Source organism: Pogona vitticeps, chromosome 11 (assembly GCF_051106095.1).
Source record: "Pogona vitticeps strain Pit_001003342236 chromosome 11, PviZW2.1, whole genome shotgun sequence".
In the NCBI taxonomy this organism is placed as follows: Eukaryota; Metazoa; Chordata; class Lepidosauria; order Squamata; family Agamidae; genus Pogona; species Pogona vitticeps.
Genome location: NC_135793.1, coordinates 19987430 through 20010986, shown reverse-complemented (window position 1 = coordinate 20010986; position 23557 = coordinate 19987430). Strand labels below are relative to the sequence as shown.

Sequence of the window (23557 nt, the reverse complement as noted above, 5' to 3'; positions counted from 1 at the left end):
TAAAGGGACATTGATTTAGAGTCAAGAGGCCGCTGTACAAGTTCCATAGAAATAAGACAGATTTTGCATCAAAGGCAGGTGATTTTAAAAAAAAAAAAGCTGTTCAAAAGACCGTCCTGAAATAGGCAAATTCTGGTCCTAGATGGGCATTTACTTCTCAAAAGCTGTTAAGGATTCCCCATGGAATTCTTCTGAAAAAGAAGATGGTTTGTCTCTTAAACGTCTGTGGTTTCACCCTGGATTTGGCAATTTTAATGTCGCTTTCTACCTAGCGATGAGAGAGCTTGACTTGGTTTGATTAGAATTGGACTTCGAAATGGACCAGAAATGGAAAAACAGCTCAGTTATTGATCAGTCCTCCCATTGAGAGAACCTGGAGCATAATAAGGCTCAAGACATCTCTGTCTAAACCTGCATTCTCCCGTATGCTGTCTCCCCATGATATCTTCCCACTTTACTGGCAGGCAGATGTGGGAACTCCTAGAGTTTTTATGTTTCTACAGCCTCACATGCTGCCTGCAGATTGTTTGACTGGGCGGGATTTCTCTGGGTTGGGGTGACTGTCAATCTATCCAGCACTATCCAATCATTCCTTCCCACCTATGGATTTGAAGAAAGACCTGACTCTCTGCTCTGTGTTCTTTTCCCCTCCGTTTCCTCTATTGAAGCCAGTAGTTCGCTTGCTCTTGACCTGTCCACCACTGTAGGTAATAAAATGTTTCTATTCTTTCTACTGCACAGTATCAGAGTGAGTTATTGAGACTTTAAATGTCAGTTAATGAGAAAGTAGTGGAGTATTTGGGGAACTTGTAGCTATTCTCCTGTGTGGATCTTTGTGCTTCTATTGCATAACAAAAAAAAAAGTAATATGACCAGAAATTCCAAACTCTGCAGTGGTAACTGGGAATAGTCACTACGTTCCTTCTCATATAGTTTTAAAAATGCTGCTATAGTAGAATTGCAGGCACAAGGACCATGGGAAATGCACTTTTCCAAAGGCACCCAAGTCCTTAGTACTGTCAAATAAATGTGCCAGGGCTCTGCATGTTTGGGGTGTTATAAGAATTAGGATTCCTTGGGTCCATTTTAGGGATGCTGAGATGCCATTGAACAAAAGAGAGATTTAGTTCTGGTTCAGCGTATATACTCAGCTGTTAGGCTGCAATCCTATGTGTAACTGAAAGGAAGTCCATATAAGTCAGTGGGTTCAGTTTTGAATATAGAAAGATCACATTAGAGTTAAAGGGTTTGGGATTTACTACACCGTGTGCTAGAAACTTGAGATAAGGCCATTTTCCAACTGTAATTTATGTTCCACTCTGTAGTACTGGAATACAAATGTACCTGTACTATGTTATACAGAAATGAGAAACCAGACAAGCTGCCACTGGGGGGAAAAATGATTGGCCGGCTGCTACAGGAATACCACACAAAACCAAAAAGAAAAATGCAAAGGGAGGCACCATTTGATCAATTCACAAAGCCCCCCTCATTTAATTTTTTATGGAGCTAAATACGTTGCCTGCCTCTTTCTCTTGGGCAAGAGATGTGGTTACCTGGTACAGTGGACCCTCTACTTAAGGAATTAATCCGTATTGGAATGCTGGCTGCAAGTCGAAAAGTCTGTAAGTCGAATCTCCATTGACCTACAATGCACTGAAAACCGATTAATCCCATAACCAGTGGTTTTTATTCTATTTTTATTCCATTTTGGTTTTTTTCTGGTCTGTAAGTCGATTCTCTGGCTGCAAGTTGAATCTAAATTTTGCAGCCAGAGAAGTCTGTAACTCGAAAAGTCTGTAAGTCAAGCTGTCTGTAAGTCGAGGGTCCACTGTATAATAGGTAGAATCGATACCGGGAGGTTCCTATGAGCCTCTCTGCAGCATAGGAAAGAAATAGCTGCATGATCTGCTTTCAAGAGCAATGGCCCCCTTACTTCTGGTGACCATTTATATTCTTTTGTACTCTTTGCTTTTTCTTCCTTGCCCCACACTTTTACACCATATCAGCCGGAAGAGGCATTGTGCAGACTTTGTATGTTTGTAAGTTTTTAGCGATCTAATGAAGGAATCAGGCTGGCTGGGTAGCTGAGTGAGTTAGTATCTGGCTGCGGAGCAAGAGGTTGAGAGTTCGATTCCGCACAGTGCCTCCGGAGAAGAGCCAGCCTATGCAGCCTTGGGCAAGCTGCACCATCCCAGGGCGCCCCTAGAGGAAGGGAAGGGGAATGCACTTCTAAATGCTCCTTACCTAGAAAAAACTGAAAAGGGTTGCCAGACGTTCAGACTGATTTGATGGCACACAATTATTATTAATAAAGGAATCCCTCAAGACAGACCTTTCTATGGTCTGTAGCAACTCAATAAAGTATTTATCTCTTACAACTCAGTTACAACCCCCACCCCCGGGCTCTTCAACGTTTGATCCTAGTTACACCAAATTTGGGTTCTACAGTAGTGCAACAAATATTTTAGATGCAAATAGTTTCAGGCAAAATCATAGGGAAACCTAATTAAAAAGATCTCAAGAAGACGTGTTCATAACGTTTTCTGTTTCAGAAGCTACAGCCAGTCACATCACCTAGCAATGGGTTAGATACACCACTCGGGACTGACCTGGCCTGCAAATCCCATCATCCGTAGCCAATATGTTCATGCTGGCTGGGATAATAGGAGTTGTAGTCTAACTCAGCTGGAGGGTGGTGGGTTGAAGACCGCTTGGACCCCTGATGTTTGGTGTCATTTGAGTAGTGATGGAAAGAGAGCGAAGATTGCCAGACAGATTGCTACAACGAAATTTTAGGATTGCAGCCACTTTCTGTATTCCTTGCAGATCTCATTTGTTTGCCGTCTTGCATCATTCTGTCTGTGATGGACAGAGCAACGGATTCCATCTGTGCCTGACACACAGTCCATCAGCATTCATCCACATATCACTATAGCGCCGTACGCTACATCATCCCAGTCTTTGGTGTTGCTGGTGCCTATTGATAGATCACTCTGTCTGAAGAAACACAGACGCATCTTCAAGCTACAGTGGTTTTCTACTTCCAATTTGCTTTCTCTGTCTACAGCGTATCTATAGGAAAAAAAAAGCTCTGCTTGGCTGATAGTAATAGCAAGAGTCTGGAAAGACTAAATTTGTGAGCTACACATTGCAAAACCTCCCAACCTGTCTTTGAACTTGCCCAAAAAAATTTAACTCTTCCAAACTTTGTTTATAAGATGCTGGCAAGCATTTCATAGCTCAAACCAGAAATCTAGTGAGGCATCATGAACTGGTGCTTCTGTGCACAAAGTGGAATAACTTCAGTGGTTGGCAGGCGAAGTGAACCAGTTTGACAGGTCAGCTCTTGTATACATAGTGAGGAGCCTTATTTCTGCATTTGGCTGTTCCCTACTGATAAATTCCATATGAAAAAGCATTTTTAAAGGGAAATATTCACAAAATGGCTGAAATTCTTTTGTTTAATCTGCAACTAGAGCCCCCTTCACCTAGGCTGAATCAGTGGGGATTTGGTGAATCAATTCCTCCATTAATTCCATTGATTCAATGGGCCTACTCTAGCTTTGACTTACTACACAAAGCAACAGGACTTCAAACAATGCATATTTTGTAAAAAAAAAAAGTTTCAAAATACTGCAAATGTATGTCTTCTGATATGAGTGCCTTTTCTCTTTTTTTTTAAAAAAAAATGCAGATTGATATAGACATGGAACCAACTAAATCTAGGAATGAAAACTTTGCTCTTTTTTTGAGTAAACGGCCAGAATCCTCTAGCCGCTGCTGGCGGAATATCTCTAATAGTGACAGATACTTTAAAAAAAGTTTGGAACACTCATAAAACTGACACAGACCCAAAATAAACTAATCTGACAATGGTGACTTAGAATTCTCTCTTAGAGATCCCTAGAAGCTCTCTCATGCAAGGACATCTTTGACACAATTCCCGGGGGAAACCAGATGACATGCCAACTCGAGGCCACATGTGGAAGACTGATTTGGAACGAAAGAAGTCTCAAGAGTAAACAGCATCCTAAATGCCTAGTTTCTTCTACCTTTTCCATATTCCCTCTCCCCTTCACCAAGGCTGATTTACTCCCTTTTAACCACTTGCTCCCATGACTTATTATTTTACATGTCTGCTGTAAGGAAATACACAGGGCCTCAGTTGTCACAACAAGAACTTGGAAAAGTTCCGTTTTTGGATAACATTTCCCAGAATGGCCCAACCTACTGTAGAGCAGAAGAAGTCATTTCCCTAACCTATGGAACAAGCTAGAATTTAAGGTAACAAGAGTCCTTCAAGTACAGACATAGGAAAGCTGTTTTATCCCAAGCCAATTTTTACTCATGAACAACTGTAGCAGGCAGAGGGTGGAAAAGTTACCGTATTTTTCGCACCATAAGACACACTTTTTCCCCACAAAACAGGGGGGTGGAAAGTCTGTGCGCCTTATGGAGCGAAGAAAACAGATTATATTTTCCTGTTTTCTTCTCCTAAAAAATTGGTGCGTCTTATGGAAAGGTGCGTCTTATGGAGCGAAAAATATGGTACTTTTTTGGGTTGCAACTCTCCAAATTCCCCAACCAATGTTCTGGACGTTGTGTTCAATATCACAGTTAGTAGACTACTATATCACACGGTACACCTGATCCTGTCTGATCTGGAATGTTCTGCAGGGTCAGGCGTGGCTAATACTTGGATGAGATTCCACCGGGAAATACCAGGGTGCCAAAGCAGAGCTAGAAAGGATTCCTTTCTTGAAACCCTGGAAAGCTGCTGCCAGTCAGAGTGAACAATAATGGAGTAGATCTATGGTTCCCCGCCTTGGGTCCCCAGATATTCTGTGACTATGTCACGGATTTGGCGACAGTAGAAACACGCAGAGTTATTGAAGACACTTACAAGTTCTTCTTTGTTGCAAGATGGTTGTATTTACAAGTATTTACAGATATTTACAGGCAGGCATCTCAACAGCATGGCAGGAACTCTTTATACAATCGGGCATAATGCATGGCAGCAAGTGGTAGAGGAGGAAGAGAAAGACACAAAGACACAGTCCACTTATATACATGTACATGGCATTTTTTGTCCAATCAGAAGATGACTTCATCCTTTGCACCTGGTCTTCTTCTGGTTTCAAGACATTGCATCATCTCCAGAGTGATTCAGCATTCTCACATCTGTGCACAATGGCAGCTCGTTAATGAAACACTTATACATGTTCAGGCCTACAAAATTTCTATATTCTGACAGACTACAACTCCCAGAAGCCTTTGCCAGCACAGCTAGTGGTGAAGGCTTCTAGGAATTCTAGTCAAATAGCACTTGGGGACCCAATGCGGGGAATGCCTGGAATAGATGCCCGGAGTCAGTAGAATGCAGCTTTATGGTGCTAAACAGTAGGAGATATTATGACCGCTTGAAGGTCATTCAAAGCCAAATAACTGAAGTGGGAGCAAGAGAATTAAAGATCAATCATGGGAAGGCTCTAGAGATCAAAATCGTTCTTGTTTGTCTTCCAGAGTTGAAGCCCTTCAATTTCCCCACATTTTATGTTTTCGGATTTATAAAAGCATACGGTCGGCTTAGGTGTGTTTAAGTAGAATTCTTATATCTTCGGTTCCCTTTTTCTCTTGCATCTTTTCCTTCTGTCCATGCTAAATATTTACTTTTTTCATTTTCTTTGCTGCATTTCAGTTTGTTTTCTTACACTTTGTTGACCTTTTCTTTGTATTTTTATTCTCTCTTGGCTCAGAACTTCCAAATTCGTTATGTGTGTTGATAGAACCAGTTGGGCTCTAAATAAGGATTTTATTTTTATTTTTTTTAAAGCCCTCCAAACTTCATTTTCAGAGTTCTGGCACAGATCCATCTGGCAAGTGGAAGGAATTAGAACTTCTGCTCAAGAGGGGAGAGAACAGCAGCTCTGACTGATTTAGGAATCAGATGGAAGTTATAAAAGTGTATGGCGTGTGCATGCATGCACTTGTGGTGATATTTCCACAGGGAAATAAAATCATATATTTAGCTCTTAGTCTTAGGGCTGGTCTGCCGTGAGGTAGAGAAAGGCAGCTGGCTCAGGGAGCAGATCCTGAGTGCCATAGATGGACAATTGCTTTGTTTTGATTGCATTTTTTTAATTTATGGGGATGAGGAGGGGTCATTGCAGGACTTTCTTGCTAATGACTTTACCTCCTCCCCACCATCATTGTCTAGAGTCAGTGTGGTCTAGCATTTTAGCTCCCAACCTTGGGTAACCCAAGTGTTCTTAGATTAAAATTTCCAAAAGCCTTCCCCACTAACTCCCCAGAGATCTTTGGGTAGTGTGGGTGGCATATAAATTAAATTAAATTAAATAAATAAAAAATAACTGTGTTGGCCAGATTTCTGGGATTTGCAGTCTAAGAAGATCTGGGGACTCAAGACTTGGAACCACTGTTCTGGTGGCTAGAATGTTGGACTAGGATTCAGGAGAACTGGGTTCAAATCCTGACTCAACCATAGAAACTCACTAGGGGGTTGGCAATGGGAAAACCACTCATTCATTGAACATCTCACATACCTTGAAAACGGCATGAGAGTAACCATTAGATTTGATGACACGTAACATCTTACAGGGACATGGTGGCGCTGCGGGTTCAACTGCAGAAGCCTCTGTGTTGTAAGGTCTGTAGATCTTCAGCTGTAAGATCGAGTCCCCGTGACGGAGTGAGCGCCCGTCGCTTGTCCCAGCTCCCGCCAACCTAGCGGTTCAAAAGCATGCAAATGCGAGTAGATAAATAGGGACCACCTTGGTGGGAAGGTCACAGCGTTCCGTGTCTAAGTCGCACTGGCCACGTGACCACGGAAGATTGTCTTCGGACAAAATGCTGGCTCTGTGGCTTGGAAACAGGGATGAGCACCGCCCCCCAGTTGTGTTTGACCCTAGAGTCGAACACAACTGGACAAAAAATTGTCAAGGGGAACCTTTACCTTTACCTTACCATCTTTTCAGTTGAGGAAGGGCTGCAGAATTAGCAGCCCTTTGACTCATTCCCACATGAGCTGAGACTTTGGCAAAGGGCTTTTAACTTCTTCTCTCCCAGAATGAGCTTCGGGAAGAGGAACCGGAGCTGCTGACGTCCATTGGCCTGTGAGCTGGTTTGCACATCAAATGACATATGAAGGGCTCTTTCTTGCTATTTGCACTGCGCAGGATGGAGTGGGATGACTGGAGAAGTACATCGTTGATGTCTCAGTTTCAGTGGGATTAAAATGCATCATCGGGGGGTGACCCAAGACATTTTCTGCTTGAAGAGGAGAAGCTAATGGTACCACAAGCCATGCTGTGCACTACCAACCAAATTCTAGTCTCTATGCAAGGCAGAAAAGCCGGCTAGCTCCTGCCCCCTTGCAATCAAAATATAACTCTCTGCAACCCATCCATGACAAATGGCTGCCCTTTAATGACTTGAAATCTGCCACCCGAGTCAAATTACTCACCCTCTAGGGCTGTCTCCGTGTGCAATAAACCTGGTTCACTCTCAGCCAGGCGTCACAACGGAGAGGTAGAATACTGAGATGGTGAAATGGATGGCATCATTGCCGGCACGAAATGGGAGGAAAGATTGAATTGTATTTGTTAATGCTGTGGTTGAAACCCCCTGAGAATAGAAAAACCAGCCTAGTAGGATAGGAATTGGGAGAAAAGCTTTGTCCCCATCTGTTTTATATTCTGGATGTTATTTTTAAATATGTTTTGGTGTGGGTTTTTTTTTTCATTTTGGGCGGCTGCCAGAGTGGTGTTTCTCATAGGTAATCGGACGTGATGCAGTGCATTTTGCCATTTCTTTCAGTTACATGGGGAGGACCCATGGGTGCGGGTTGAGATTTGCAAACCATTCAAGGTGAGGTAGGTGGACTTCCAGCTAACCAACGGGCCTCCTAAATTCTGCAACCCTCATTTCTGCAAACTACAACAGATGGAAGCCAACTTACGAATAAACACGTAGTTAGAATCTATAACTGGTAAACATCTCAGAGGGGGGAAAAATAAGGAAATCAGCGGGGGTAGGGAGAGACAAACCAGAATGCAGATTCCCTGCAGCAGAAATAAATCATTTTAGCTGGAATATCTATGCCTATGCAATGATAGCAACCATAACGTTTTAGCGGAAAAGGACCGTAGGTGGCTATAATTTGCATTAGGGGAACCAGCCGAGCAAATCTAAATGTCAATTTACTTAAGATTGACATTGGTTTGATATTTGTTGTGATCAACATTGAAACAAAAGCAAAAGGCAAAAAAAGGGCAGAGATGTCAAAGATACTATGAAGGAGAGAAACTGCCCTGTTATTGTCCCTTCCAAAGCTTGGTGCAACCATCTTAAAGTCGAAAAATCTGCATTGGCAGAGGTTAATGGTTAAAAACATAAAAGTGTGGTATAGATTTGCTATAAGTCATGACTAGAGGTAGCCAGTCATCGCAGATGGTTGGCTGGTCTTCATTGCTCCATTTCCTATGAAGGATTCTGCAAACCACATACACAGAATGTAGGACAGCCTTGTAACCATTTCTTTGTTCTTTCCCTACAATGTCTTAGGTAACGTCTTCGTGGTCAGCCTTTCCGTGGCAGATCTTGTGGTGGCTGTGTACCCATACCCTCTCACCTTGAGTGCCATTTTCCATGATGAATGGACCCTGGGACATGTTCATTGCCAGGTCAGTGGTTTCTTCATGGGCTTGAGCGTGATCGGTTCGATTTTCAACATCACCGCCATCGCCATCAACCGGTACTGTTACATTTGCCACAGCCTCCGCTACGACCGGCTCTTCAACCTGAAGAACACCTACGGGTATCTCTGCCTGACGTGGGTGCTGACCTTGATGGCCATCGTGCCAAATTTTTTTGTGGGCTCCTTGCAATACGACCATCGGATTTATTCCTGCACTTTTGCTCAGACGGTCAGCATGTCGTACACCATCGCCGTCATCGTGATCCATTTCCTCCTGCCGCTCTCCATTGTGACTTTCTGCTACCTTCGGATCTGGATCTTGGTTATTCAGGTCAAGCACCGAGTGAGGCACGACTGCAAGCAGAAAGTCAGAGCGGCCGACGTCCGGAATTTCCTGACCATGTTTGTCGTCTTCGTCCTTTTTGCGGTCTGCTGGGGCCCCTTAAACTTCATTGGCTTGGCGATCTCCATTAATCCTTCCAAAATCGCACCTCAGATACCAGAGTGGCTTTTTGTGGTGAGCTACTTTATGGCTTACTTTAACAGTTGCTTGAACGCTGTGATATATGGCCTCCTCAACCAAAATTTCCGGAAGGAATACAAAAGAATCCTCGTCTCTCTCTGGACTCCACGGTTGCTGTTTGTCGATATCTCCAAAGGTGGGACGGAGGGGATCAAAAGCAAACCATCCCCTGTGGTGACAAATAATAACAACAACCAAGCTGAAATCTACTTGTAAATGGAAGGAAATCTATTTATGCTGCTCCATCTGCACTGTGTCAAATACAGTACCCTATAAAGCTCTTGCTATATATGCTGCTTGAGGACTCCTTATTGTCAAATCTGATTGATGCAAATAATCCCAAGGCCTCCATCTCTTGCACTCTTTGCAAACAGCCCTCTCTGAAATGGGGAGTGTTATTTTGGGGAACTACAGTTCCCAGATTACTGCAGGCCAGCATGACTGCTACGCTGAGCTGTTCTGGGACCTATTTTCATTTCATCAGGCATTCCCATGTCTGCAAAGCCGGTTTATGGAGCTGCAAGGGCTTCTGGCCAAAGAGTATGTACTGTGTGGGGAGGAACCCCTTTTTCAAAGGCAGTCTTGGCCCCAAAATTGCAAGGCAACTATATATCATACTCGGCCATTAACCTAGTTCAATCTTTTCTGCTTAAGACTGGCAGAATTCTTCATGATGTAGGTGACGTTCTGTCCCATCATTTAACTGGTGCTGTGGATCAGAGGTGTGTGGATTGGTGTTTCTGGACTACAGCTTCAGCCCTTCTCCAGGCACCTAGCCTACCTGGAGAATTCTGGGAGTTGTAGTCCAAAAAACCCACAAGTCTTCACACCTCTGCTGGGGACCAGAGGTGGATCCTTTTGGAAGCAAAGCATGTGTTGAACTCTTAAACGATGGTCCTTTCTCTCTGAGTCTAAGCCAATCCCCACTCACCCACCTGCCCACCAATCCAGATTCCCACTGTATCCGAGGCTTTCAGCAGCGCTTGGAAAAATTACTTTTCAAGATGCAAAATCCCATGGTCGGTCAAAACAGTTCGGTCTGCATGCCAAGCGTTGGCCAGGAGTTGTAGTCTTCAAAAAGTAACCTTTTCAAGCACTGAACTGCGCTGGCTTGTCTATTATTGTTGTAGTTATAAATAACTACTTTCTACAGTGTAAGAATGGGATGTGCCTGTTGCACATTATGCCATAACTCTCCAAGATGAGAAATATTCCAGAAAGGGTCCATACTGCTCCAGAATACAGTGGTGCCTCGCTAGACAATGATAATCTGTTCCACTGAAATCGCTGTTTAGCGAAATCATTGTCTACCAAAAAGCATTTCCCCATTGGAATGCACTGAAACCTGTTTAATGCGTTCCAGTGGGGAAGAATTGTCATTGTCTAGCGAAGATCGGCCATAGGAAAGCCGCTTTGCGAACCGCCAATCAGCTGTTTAAATCGCTGTCTTGTGAAGCTTAGGTCCCGAAAATCAGTTTGCGAAGCAGGGACCAAACATTGTCCGGCGAAATTCCCCCATAGGAACCACTGTTTTGCAAATCGCTATAGCAATCCCAAAAAGTCAATGTCTAGCGAAAAAACTGTCATGCGGGGTAACTGTCTAGCGAGGCACCACTATACATAGAGCTATTTGGAGCAATGGAGAGCTTGCTGTTCTTTTCCTTCCTGTTTCATTGGCTGATTTGTCTCACACTTCTTCTTCTTTCCTTCCTTCTGGCATGCCTTTGCTAAAGTATGAAAACTCTGACCCACATTAACAGATAGAATGCTATTTTTGATCACTATCTGTAGGAACCAGTGTTTCCCTACCAATGTCTCCCCGTGGGTTGCCCCACACAACGTCCTTCCACAATGCTTTTGAAAATCAAGAAGAGTTATTCAGATAATTTTTCAAATGTGCCACATGAATCAATGGTTTAATCTGATCAATCTGCAGCCCAGCGATCTATAGGAAGGTACTCCATGGGCTGTACGAAATCTCCCAAAGCTGGAGAGAGCAGTCTACCATCAAAGAAGAAGAACTGACCACATGAGGTGTCTACCTGAGGGAGCAGAAAAGTTCCCTCACTGGTTCCTCTGGAAAGTTGATATTGGCATCAATGGGGCAAATATGGCTTCCAGAATTTTTCTTAGGAGACCAACAAGAGAAGAAACCTTCCTATACATACTTGCTTTGATCTCTTAATTGGTACTGCTCCCTCCAGCTCTCTTGAGGCCATTTCTGTACCTCAAATGAATTGTGGTCCTTAGAAGTGGAGCTTGGAAATGTAACTTTTCTGTAAATTGTACATTTTCCAATTTCTGGGAGTTCTACCTCACAGATGGACACCTAATTTGTGGCTCACCTGGGAGAAAGGTCTCAAATGCAAGGCTCTGAGGCTTGCTAGGCCTAGCTCTGTCCAAGCTTCCTGTTCCTGCCCCAGTGCTAGCTGTCTCTGAACAGGAAGCTAGGCTGAGCTAGGCCGAGCTCAGCCTCAGTTTTCCAATTGAGGCATTTCTCCCAGGTGAGACACAAATTAGGTGTCTGTAGGTTGTCGATCTGTGAAGTAGAACGTCCCAGAATGGAGAATTACGTAGTCCAAAAAAATCCCCAAACCTCATCCCTAACTCTGAGCGCAGAACTTAAATGTAGAGTCTTGCTATTGATGATGCAAGACTCCCGGTAACTTTAAACATGGAGTGGAACCGTCATTGCAACAAGAATTTGGCTGTAGCCAAGACTGATCTGACTTCAGGGGCCCCAGATATGAAACATGGAAAGCAATCTCATGCTGAGACAGAGATGGCTGGTTCCTGTTATCCTGTTCTACCTGCATTAATTGGGAACGATTCCCCTGATTTTAGGTAGGAGTCTTTTCTAACCCTCCATGAAGGGATCAGTGGTTGAACTGAGCACCTTCTATATGTCAAGCATGTGCTCCATTGTTGAGCAACTGTCCTTTATCTCAACTTGAAATTAAGTTTCACACCTCTTGTTTCTGATTAAGTAAAAATGGAGGAAGCCACTTTCTGCCAAGGGAGACCATTGAGTTGCCCATGCGTTCATCAGCATTGGTTTTTCAGAGACTCAGAATCTATCCCATCTCCACCTAATTTAACCTGGGACAAGAAGCACACGCCCTACCAGGTCTACCAAGGGAGCTGTAGAGTGTGATTTGCTTCATTTTAAATGCTGTGATGATGGTTTCTCAAACAAGCGGCTGTCTTTTCAAGCTTCAAGAATTTCTCATCCAGGCTTTTGACTCTTCCCACACCACTCAGTGACAATCCTTCAACACTCAACTGAAAATTTGGGTAGACCTTTTTTTTTTTCTTGTGCAACATTCTTTTCCATAAACTGTTCCAACTGTGTTGACCTCACTTGGACTAGTGAGAAGCAGAATTAGTCTTGTCATCGTTGATGCATGGATGCAATTAATCTGCCAGTGTTTAGAAAGGGATTAATTAATCCCAACCCCGTTTAAGATTACAGTCACTCTTTCTCCTCTCCCCCCTCATCCCTTTGGCCTGGCCAGCTGTGCTTGCTGGAGTATTCTGGGACTTGTTTGTCCAGAAATAACTTTTCCAACTCTGGAATCAACACACACAAGAATCCACAAAATGAACTTTTCAAAGCACCCTAAGAAGGGGACAAAATATTAAGTGTGCACAAAGGATATCCTGCAGTTAAAGAAAAATCTGTACTGACCTCAGGACTGTCTGATCTCTAAGGAGCAATCTGTACCCATCGTTCAGGATTACTTGAGTCCCCTGACTTTTGCACAAGAATCTCATGTCCATCAGAATCTGGGTGTTAAATCAACTTTTAAGGCTCAGGGCAATTGAACTTAATTCATACCCTGGCCTCTAAATTAGAATTGGAACATTGTCTTTTATACTTTGCAATTGCATGCCAAGAAATCGAGAGTTCATTAGCGCCAGTTCTCACATCTGATTGCCCCACTCCTCTTCTGCAGGTAAATAGGTAAGACTGGGCACGAAATATTTGATGTAGATTGGAGTCAATCTCGCCATTCCAGTTATTTATGTTTACTCCTCTTAGTTCTAAGTTCTTTCTGTTTACTGACTAGTCCTTTAAACCTATTTTTATGTAGTAATGGTATTTATAATTGTACAGTGGGGTCTCGACTTACGAACTTAATCCGTATTGGAAGGCAGTTCTCAAGTCGAAAAGTTCTTAAGTCGAATCTGCATTTCCCATAGGAATGCATTGAAAACCATTTAATCCATATCTGCTCTTTTCGTCCATAGAAACTAATGGGGAGCTGCTATTCTGCCTTCTGCCACTAGAGGGGGATATTTTTTTCCTTTTAACCTAAGATGACTTAGCTTTTAAAAAAAGGGAAAAAAAGAGTTCGTAACTCGAATCTAAGTTCGTAAGTCGAGTCCATATATCCCTATGAGAGTGGTTCGTAAGTCGAAATGTTTGTATGTTGAGCCGTTCGTAAGTCGAGACCCCACTGTATTTGTTTCTGTTTTGATGTTCCTGTTGCTAGCCTCCTAGTGTGCCAATTTTTTTTATTTTTATTTTTTTTGGTTGGGAAAGAAGGATATGCCTTTAATGAATAAACGGTAATTTGCAGAGCTTCGAAGAGTTCCATTTTTGGACTACAAAGCCTACATTCCACCAGCTAATGCAGCCAATGGTAGGCTGGTGGACGCTGGGAGCTGTAGTTTTAAAAAAGAACTTACCCAGACTCCAGTAATAAATAGAATGCATGACAAGATGAAGAAAATAATCTGGGCCAACGTGTGGGAACTGGCTTATCAATTCCCCTAAGTATTGAAGTCACTCGCAGTTTTTTTTTAATTGACATTGCAAGTGAGGAAAAAAATCTTGTAATGTGAAGAAAGCTCTTATTATAGAGTTGTTGTTTTTTTAACAAATGCTGATGACTGTTACTCAAAGCATTTTTATAGGAAAAGAAACAAATAAATTATATTGAAGTCTGTATTGTATGTTGTGTCCACAGGAATACAGATCCCTGCCTTTAAAGCAGCTCTGATAATAAAGAGAGGTTTGTTCTTTTTGCTTAATGCATGTCGTCGGATTGTCTTTCTCTTGCTCCATTAAAGAAGGTCCCTAATGAGCCAGTAAACAGAAGTGGCTATGATCCCTTTGCTCACACCATTGTCTAAGGGAAGTCAAGTAAATATTTCTCCCCTTCCGTGGGGCTGGGCTATTCTTCACAAGAACAGGAAAGCATTGATTGAGAAGGTGGTGATCCTGTCAAGGATGCAGACAATTGAGTGAAAATGGCAGACAACTGGGGGTGGGGGGTGGGAGAACACTGGTGTTTGCCTTTATATGTGCAGAAAACCTGGATAAGCTTTTGACCTGTGGCCTGCCATGAGCAGGCTGGCATAACAGCAGGCTACTTCTGTGCAGGGCCCGTATATATTATGTGTTGAAATGTGTGGTGGCTGAGCAGCTCCAGGCTCTCCTGGATGAAACAGATTATCTAGATCCATTTCAATCGGGTTTCAGGCCGGGTTATGGGACGGAAACTGCCTTGGTCGCCCTGTTTGACGACCTTTGCCGGGAGAAAGACAGGGGCAATGCATCCCTGTTGATTCTCCTGGACCTCTCAGTGGCTTTCGACACCATCGACCATGGTGTCCTTCTGGACAGATTGGATGAGATGGGAATGGGAGGCACCGTTTTATGATGGTTCTGCTCCTACCTGGCTGACCGTGTCGAGATGGTGGTGCTGGGAGACAGTAGCTCTCATCCATCGTCTAGCAAAAAGCATTTCCCCATTGGAATGCACTGAAACCTGTTTAATACGTTCCAATGGGAAAGAATCGTCGTTGTCTAGCGAAGATCGGCCATAGGAAAGCTGCTTTGCGAACCGCCGATCAGCTGTTTAAATCCATGTCTTGCGAAGCTTAGGTCCCGAAAACACCCATTTTGCAAGCACGGAGGGAGCTGTCAAAATCGTTTTCTAGCGAAAATCGGTTTGCGAAGCAGGGACCAAACATTGTCCAGCGAAATTCCCCCATAGGAATCACTGTTTTGCGAATCGCTATAGCGATCGCAAAAAGTCAATGTCTAGCAAAAAGACTGTCATTCGGGGTAACTGTCTAGCGAGGCGCCACTGTATTTTTTTCTGGATGAATGGGGAGCGCACTTATGCTCTCGTTCACAAACATGCACACTCAGGCACCAAAGAGCCCATATGGAGAACCACAGATGGACAGGGGGAGCTCCCTTTTGCTGTCTATTCTGAAAGATAGCAAGTTGATGATCTGACACAGGACAGAGCTTGGAAAAAGTTACTTTTCTAGACTAGAATTCCTACTATCCTCCAACTAGCAAGACTAATTTGGGCATTCAGGAAGTTGTAGACCTTAGGAACAACATTTCCAGCGTTTGGTCTAGGAATTACTATACTGAAGCTTAGATTGTAAATTTTTCTGTCTTTGTATCTGTCATATTTTTTTAAAATTTTTATATTGGTCTTCACATATTGTTATAGGATAAAGGGTTGCATTTTACATTTTCTCAATGGCTTGAGTTTAATACTTGGATTTATCAGGTCATTATTGTTTTCTCGACTCCCAAAGCCTTCTTGATTTGCCTGCAGATGAAAATATGTCCTTCTAACATATGAACTATGCTTGGCTTTTCTGTTTGTTTGGTTTTGGGAAAGCTGCCTTATTGTTTAGGAAGAGATATAAACCCAAAGGAAGGCTCCACGGCTGTTTGTTTTGGCAAAAGGTTAGGCTCACGGTGGATATGGATTTACCGCCCATAAAAGATGGCTGGAAGCGGGTCTCTCAAGCTGTGTCAGTCCTGGCAACAGATAACAGAAGCCAAGGATGATTTAATAATCCAAAGATAATTAAAAAGAAACAAAAGTAGCATAAAGGAATTGCTATGGGAGTCGTTTAATTGCTCGTGGTAATAGACAGCGGGGAGTTAGCATGAATGAAACTACAGAGGTGGAAATGTTTTGAGCCACAAACCCCAGAGAGTTCCAGCCAGCATGGAGGAAGAATGCCTACACTCGCTGGAGGATTCTGGTGTAGTGCAAAAAATGTAATTTTCTCAAGCTCTCTGGACCTGGGATCAGTCATGGTTATGCATTTCAGTGGTGTGTCTGAAGCTGCATCCCCACAACCCATAGTTTTTTTCCCCCCTCTTCTACCAGGTTTTAATTTTTTTGGAATTAAAATGCTTTTGCACCAGTTCAGGTGGAGTGATCACTTGAGATGATGGGGAAGGTTTGCAGCCATTCTATGTCAAGCCATTCCAGCTGGCTCCGGGACCAGTGAGAGAGAGGCAGGCCAGCAGAGAAACGGGCTGCCATTTGAATCCTCTCCTCCTCACACCTGATGCTTAGTCCTGCTTTCCTTCCTGTTCTCTTTCTGTCTTTCTTTTTTCCTTTTAAGGCTTGCTGGCCTATTATTAAGCCAGCCGGCGACCAAAAGTGGGGCAGGGGAGAATGGAGGAGCTGTTAAGGTAGCTCTGTTCTACCTGTGCCTCTTGAAAATCTAGATAATCAAAGCAGAGTAGAGCTACCTTAAAAAGCTAGAACAAGGCTGAAGGGAAAACTTCCTGCTCTCTCTCTCTCTCTCTCTCTCTCTGCCAATCTTTTCCCCCCATTGTTTGTCCAACTCACCTAACACTAGGCCAGCAAGCTGAAAAAGGAAGGAAGGAAGGAAGGAAGGAAGGAAGGAAGGAAGGAAGGAAGGAAGGAAGGAAGGAAGGAAGGAAGGAAGGAAGGAAGGAAGGAAGGAAGGAAGGAAGGAAGGGAGGGAGGGAGGGAGGGAGGGAGGGAGGGAGGGAGGGAAGGGAAGGGAAGGGAAGGGAAGGGAAGGGAAGGGAAGGGAAAGAGGAATCAAGTAGACCCATGCACCAGTGTGGGAAGGAGGGGATTCAAATGCTTAACAAGCTGCAAACAAGGCAAATTTCCTCCCCTCTCTCCACTGACTCCCAAAGCAAGTTCATCAAGGGACAACCAACTTCCTGGATGTGACTTCACAGCAGATTCATTTTTCCTGCTCTTACTCTGGCAGCAAAAATAACCAAAAAAAATATCTTGTGGCACCTTCTGTGTGGCACAAAAGTTTGTGATCAGTAGTCAACTTCTTCAGCTGGTTAGTCTTAAAAGTGCCACAGGACGTTTTGCTGTCCCAATTGAGCCGGTGCATTTCCGTGTCATTTCAGGAGGCAAGAAGTTGGCAAAGTGCCACAGCAGCACTTTAAAAACTTTGGATTTCTTTCAGGCTGGATCAAGAACAGAGCGTGATGCTGAGCTATTTGCTCCCTCCTTCCTTGATCAAATATTTGAAATGATATCTTTTCTATGAGATGGATCATTCAGATGAGATCAGAGGATCTCTATTATTCATGCTCCATATTAAATTTGGTAGAACAGGATACATTTTTTTTCAAGTTTGGGTGAAGTTTCCTCCCTCTGCTTCCATTTTCAAGTAACTTAGTAGTTTAGCACTGTAGGTAGGTACGTACCATGGTTAGTGGGTTGATTCAAATGTGGTAGGTTCTGCTTCTAAACCCGGCAGAGCCATGAAGCTCATTGGAGGATGACCTTGGGGCAATCAAGCCCTCTCATCCTGGCCTAACACAGAGAATTGTTGTGGAGATGAAGTTTGGGGAAGAAAGACATGTATATCACATTGAGGTTGCTGGAAAAAGGATATCGGTACAAATAATAAATTGGTAATTATAGTATGCAGGAATGTTGCGGAGTTACCAACTTTCTAGGGGTGGGTAGGAATCATGTAGCTTGTTCTCGTGGGACATGGGGAGGTGGAAAAGTGAGGTTCTTCACAAGAAGAAGCAAAATAGCAGTAGCTGGCTGGAAAGCTCATTGGTTTTTTGGGATCCGGCTACAGAGCCAGAGTTTGGGAATTTGATTTCCCATTGTGCCCCCCAGGGAGAAAAAGCCAGCCTGGGTGGCTTTGGGCAAGCCACACAGTCCCAGGGTGTCCCCCAAGGAAGGGAATGATGGTAAACCACTTCTGAGTATTTCTCTACCTGGAAAGCCCCCCCAAAAAAGGTTGCAATCAGTCAGAACTGACTTGTCAGCAATGCTTGTTGTAGTGAGTTATCAAGTTTCTTCAGACCTTTCAGATGGCTCTTGACAGTATTTTCAAATTCTGTGAGATGCTCAAGGATTAGTTTACCGTAGCAATGCCCCCCAGTGAGTTTCCATGGCCGAGCATGGAGTTTAACCCAAATCTACTGTATCCTAATAAGTACACACTCAGCGTAATCTAATGTAACGTACTAATGTTACGTGCTGTCAGGTAAAGGTAAAGGTTCCCTTTGACAGTTTGTCCAGTCGTGTCCGACTCTAGGGGGCAGTGCTCATCTCCATTTCCAACCCATAGAGCTAGCGTTTGTCCGAAGACAATCTTCCGTGGTCATATGGCCAGCGCGACAAGACACGGAGGTGGTACCTATTTATCGACTCGCATTTTTGCATTTTGCATGCTTTCAAACCACTAGGTTGGTGGGAGCTGGGACAAGCAACGGGAGCTCAGTCCGTCACGTGGATTCAATCTTATGACTGCTGGTCTTCTGACCCTGCAGCACAGAGGCTTCTGCGGTTTAGCCCGCAGCACCACCACGTCCCATCGGACTATACCAGCCATCAATTTCCAGCCAGGGGGTTTTGGGAGTTGTGATCCAAACAAATCAAACCGTCAACACTGTGCTCTTGCTGGATAATTTCAGTGGCTGCTGCATTCCAAATATTCCAAAGAGATCTTTCCATCAAGAGACTTAATTATTCAGCGGCTATAAAGAGGCGTCCCCTGAACATCCTGGGCCATTAAGATGCAATTCAATTAACAAAAGATCCTGATACGGGGAAGGGGTGCAGCCATAACAAACACTGAAAGGAAGAGAGGGAAGAACCAAATGACTGACTGGGCCAATGCATTCCAAGTTTGAGAGGAAATAAGAGGTTTGAAGCCTATTAACCTATTGAGTAAGGTAGCTAGATTTTCAGGGCACCTGAGGTGAAGGACAAGATGTGTCTTCCCACTCCATTCCACATAGAGAAGCCAGTTGGATTGATCATTAAATCTTCAGCACTGGTGATTAGAGGGACGTGGTGGCGCTGCGGGCTAAACCGCAGAAGCCTGTGCTGCAGGGTCAGAAGACCAAGCAGTTGTAAGATCAAATCCATGCGATGGAGTGAGCGCCCGTCGCTTGTCCCAGCTCCTGCCAACCTAGCGGTTCAAAAGCATGCAAATGCAAGTAGATAAATAGGGACCACCTCAGTGGGAAGGTAACAGCATTCCGTGTCTAAGTCGCACTGGCCATGTGACCACAGAAGATTGTCTTCGGACAAAACGCTGGCTCTATGGCTTGGAAACGGGGATGAGCACCGCCCCCTAGAGTCGAACACGACCGGACAAAAATTGTCAAGGGGAACCTTTACCTTTTACCCTACTGGTGATTAGGGTTGCCAGATCAGCCGCATCCTATCTCTCTAAGGTTTCAGGGCCAGAATCTGACACCAGAGCAAGCTCTCATGCTGTCGCAGGCTGGCCCTTGTAAATGTCACAGAGGCCATCAGGGAAAATTTGGGAGGAGGGCTGGAACTGCTTCTAGGCCAGGTGGTCATGAAAAAGCACTACAGGGAAATTCTGGTAGGTAAGTGCAGAGCCCGGGTGTAAACTCAGCTAACTCTTTGGGCAGCTGGCAAAATGCACCTGAACAGTCGTGGTGGTTACCACTGTACACACAAGGGCACACATCTTAGGTCAGTGTTTCCAAATGCTGGGTCCCCAGATGTTCTTGGACTACTACTCCCAGAAATCCTAGCCACCACAGCTAGTGGTGAAGGCTTCTGGGAGTTGCAGTCCAAGAACATCTGGAGGGACCCAAGGTTGGGAACCATACTGTCCTAGGTGGTCTTAACTACAGCACATCCTACATGTGGAGAGTTTTTCTACATTGCTCTTGAAAGTTGTGAAATACTCTCTACCAGCCTGTGATGAGTTTACACACAGAGAGAGACACACACATATGCTGGCTCTGCACTGCGACTGCCAGGTCTTACACAGAATGAAGAAGGCTCATGAGTCACAGTGCTGGGAAGTCCCATTCTTCATGTTGCTCCTGTTCCTTGATAGTAGTCATGTAGTCACTGGGTCTCTCCTCCACCCTCATTTCTTGGAGCACCTTGTGTGACAGCCCAGAATACATGCAGACCCCTCCCATGGAGCCAGTGAGGTCTGGCATGAACTGAGAATTGGTGGTGATAGATGTCCAGGCTTTTATGAATTATGAACCAAGTAGTGGTGCCTGGTTTTTATTAGAACAAGTTAGTAATCGGAAAGAAAGAAAGAAAAGAAACCCAGAACGGACGGCTGTTGTTAGGTTCAGTCCCGAGGAAGTTAGTCATAGTTTAGTCCCATTGATGGCCTGGAGATTTACGTAAGGGAACAACATCTAACATCAGTTTCATTGGGGGGCTACAATCCCCACACATCTCTATTGTTTGAATTATGTATCATGCTATGAAGTCATCATTCTTTCTCTCTCCTTCCCAAACTTGGTCTCCTTCAAAGTATGACCTCCATGGTCTTTCTTCCCCTTTGATGTGGCTGCAGCTCATTTTTCGGGAGGCCAAAGGTGGAATATAATTCAAAAGCACAGCTTTGGCTGGAATTCTGGTCACTCCTTGTACTCCTACAGCGTTGCCCAGGGCAATCAAAGAGAGTGGCTTCCTTTTCCATGAGCAGTTCCTGTTTCAAGGAGCCTCTGAGCTTAGCTGTGGAAAGCCTTCACCTGATGGGCTGAGCGGCTGAGGTCATTAAAAATATTCCATATATGCCAGGGTGCAAGGTAACATTAATTATAATAGAGTAATCCATCTGTTATACCCAAAAAGTCCTTGCTTTTTTTTGTTTAGTAGTTTGGAGGTGGCATTTTTTTTTAAAACTGGCTCTACAAATTCCAATATGGATATAAACATGAAGGATGGGACTTCTGGCTTTTCAGACTCCTACTCCCAGAATTTGCCCAGAATCCTGGGATCCCACACACCTGTCCACCAAAAAGAAGCAGGTTTCGGAGCATCCCTTTGAAAGCAAAACTGTCCTGGAGCATGATGGGAGTTGCAGTGCTCCCTCGGAGTCAAGAGTCCATGAGAGGGGTAGATGCCTGGGAAGCGCCCTCTATAGAGACTCATGGGCCTTGAGATTACCTCCCTCCCCCCCAGTGAACTTCTGTGACCCTAAGGTAGGATTTTGACTCCCAAGCTGTTCTGGGCCCATTTCCTTGTTATTCAAAGGAGCAGCAAAACACACATAGGGAAGCACCATGGAAGAAGGGAGTGTTGCTCTGAAATGGTTGGTTTTAGGGGGCTCTCACTTCCACGATTCTGCCTTGGAGATTCTGGGTGAATTCTAGGGATATAAGAACTACAAACCAAGATTCCTGGCTTGTACAGAAACCAAACCCCCAATATGTTCTGACAATACACAGCACAAACCCTCTTCTGGTTTCACTGATTGCGTTGGTGGCTTGGACTTGCTTGGGAAAGTTACATTTTGGACTGTAACTTTCATACACCCCGTCTTAGCATGGCCACATAAACAGGGTGCTTATGTCAGTTGTCATCGACAGAAGTTACTTTTCCAGCTTTGCTCAAAAGAGCCCTAATATGTGGAATACCAACAGCGCTATTATCACTCCACACACGCGGGTCCCCAAAATTAAGCAGTGAGTGTTCTGTTTAAGCTAAAGTGGTATCTCAAGTTTTGGAAATTTTGACTTCTGCAGCTTTGAAGTAGTTGGTACTTAGAATAATCCAGTCCTGGCTGAACCCCTCTAACAGTAACAATTCCCTGAAAGGAGAATGAACAACACGGTGGAGGATGCTGATCAAAAGACTCCGTGGTCGAAATAGGACTCTGGCATCTTCTGGTGGGCGCAGAAGAGTTTGTCCCATTTTCAAATAGCAATAAAAATTACAATCCAATAGCAATAAACATTACAAATCAAAAGTTACCTAATGAGAGCAGCAAGAAAGAGGACTTCGGGCCAATTGTATGTGTCCTGGGATCTCCAATTCTGGCAGGCTTTAAGGGTCCTTTCATGCAGAAGAGAATACCAGGAAAATGCATGCTCTCCCCTGCCATATGGGTTTGCCTTCTATCACTGATGATGCATTTGGCTGTTTTCCAGATGATGCCCTTCTGATGGATAAACCTGCAGTGTCTGCAATTGCCGCTTGTGCCAGTAGATTCACACACAAGATTGTTCGATCCTCTAAACACAATTTCCTATTTAATGTGCAAGATTAAGTTTTATCAGAACTGTTCCGCTCCTATTTGCAACTTCTAGGACAGCTCTGCAGTGTGTAGAAGAACTTGGCTGTTACCAGAGGTTAAAAGGACACATTTACCTGTCGGAGTGGAACAACAGGAGTGGTATAGGGCATCCCTAATGTCTGTGGAGTAATAAATAAGGCAACGAGACCTTTTCAAAAGTTAACGTTCTAGGCTCTGAGATTCCCTGAGATTGCACTGCTAGCTGGCTGCCATGACAGTCAACCTCTCCCGCAGAAGTGTAGTTTAGAACGGAAGCAAAGGGATATCATTTGGCAGCCTGTCCTGCACCACTTAAATGATTATTACAATCTAAGGGCTGGCTTAGGGAATATCCAGCTGGCAAATAATGAGAGCATTATGCCAACAGCCTCCCCGGTTCATTGGTAGTGCAATTACCTCTGAGAGTTGATTAAAATGCAGATGACAAGGATGAAATTCGGAAGGTCTCGCTCTGGGTCCTCCCTCACACATGCAGATAGAGATATGCTCTTACACAGACCCCAATCTAGTAAATGCGCCAGGCATGCAAAAAGAGGTGGGGATAGGGTTTTGATGTGTGTTTTTCTCCCCACATGGGGCTGAGGAAAAGTGAGGGGAAGACCAGTGCGTGGAGGTCAGGAGATCTTGTCTAAAGCACTCGTAAGTACTGGCTTCGCCTGGCGCAAACCCAATGGATGTCCATCCAAGGCCATTACCAGGTCTGCTCAGGTCTTGCAACTTGAAGGCCACAGCCTTCCTTACTGAAAAATCCATCTCAAGTTAGGTTTTTCTCTTTTCTTACTACCTTCCATTTTTCCAACCATTATTGTCTTGCCTTCTCGTGTTATGTCCAAAATACAATAGCCTTGGTTTAGAGATTTGCTCAGTGGCCTAGGCCTCTGGCTGGGAGTTCAGTTCCCCCAATGGGCCTTCTTGAGAGGTCCTGGGTTCCATGATCCATAGGGCCCCTTTAAGCTCTTCAATTCCAAGATGATGATGATTTATTTCCAATCAGG

At 44.1% G+C, this 23557-nt stretch overlaps 1 protein-coding gene across 1 annotated transcript in view; it reads left to right on the top strand.

Moving 5' to 3' along the window:
- The window catches only part of GPR50 (G protein-coupled receptor 50), a 50265-nt gene extending 35986 nt beyond the window's left edge, over positions 1 to 14279 (top strand). The window contains exon 2 of the mRNA XM_078380595.1: positions 8587 to 14279. Coding sequence (XP_078236721.1) covers positions 8587 to 9458 — 872 coding nt within the window. The 3' untranslated portion in view covers positions 9459 to 14279. The remainder of the gene's footprint in view (positions 1 to 8586) is intronic.
- The last annotated feature ends 9278 nt before the right edge of the window (positions 14280 to 23557 follow it).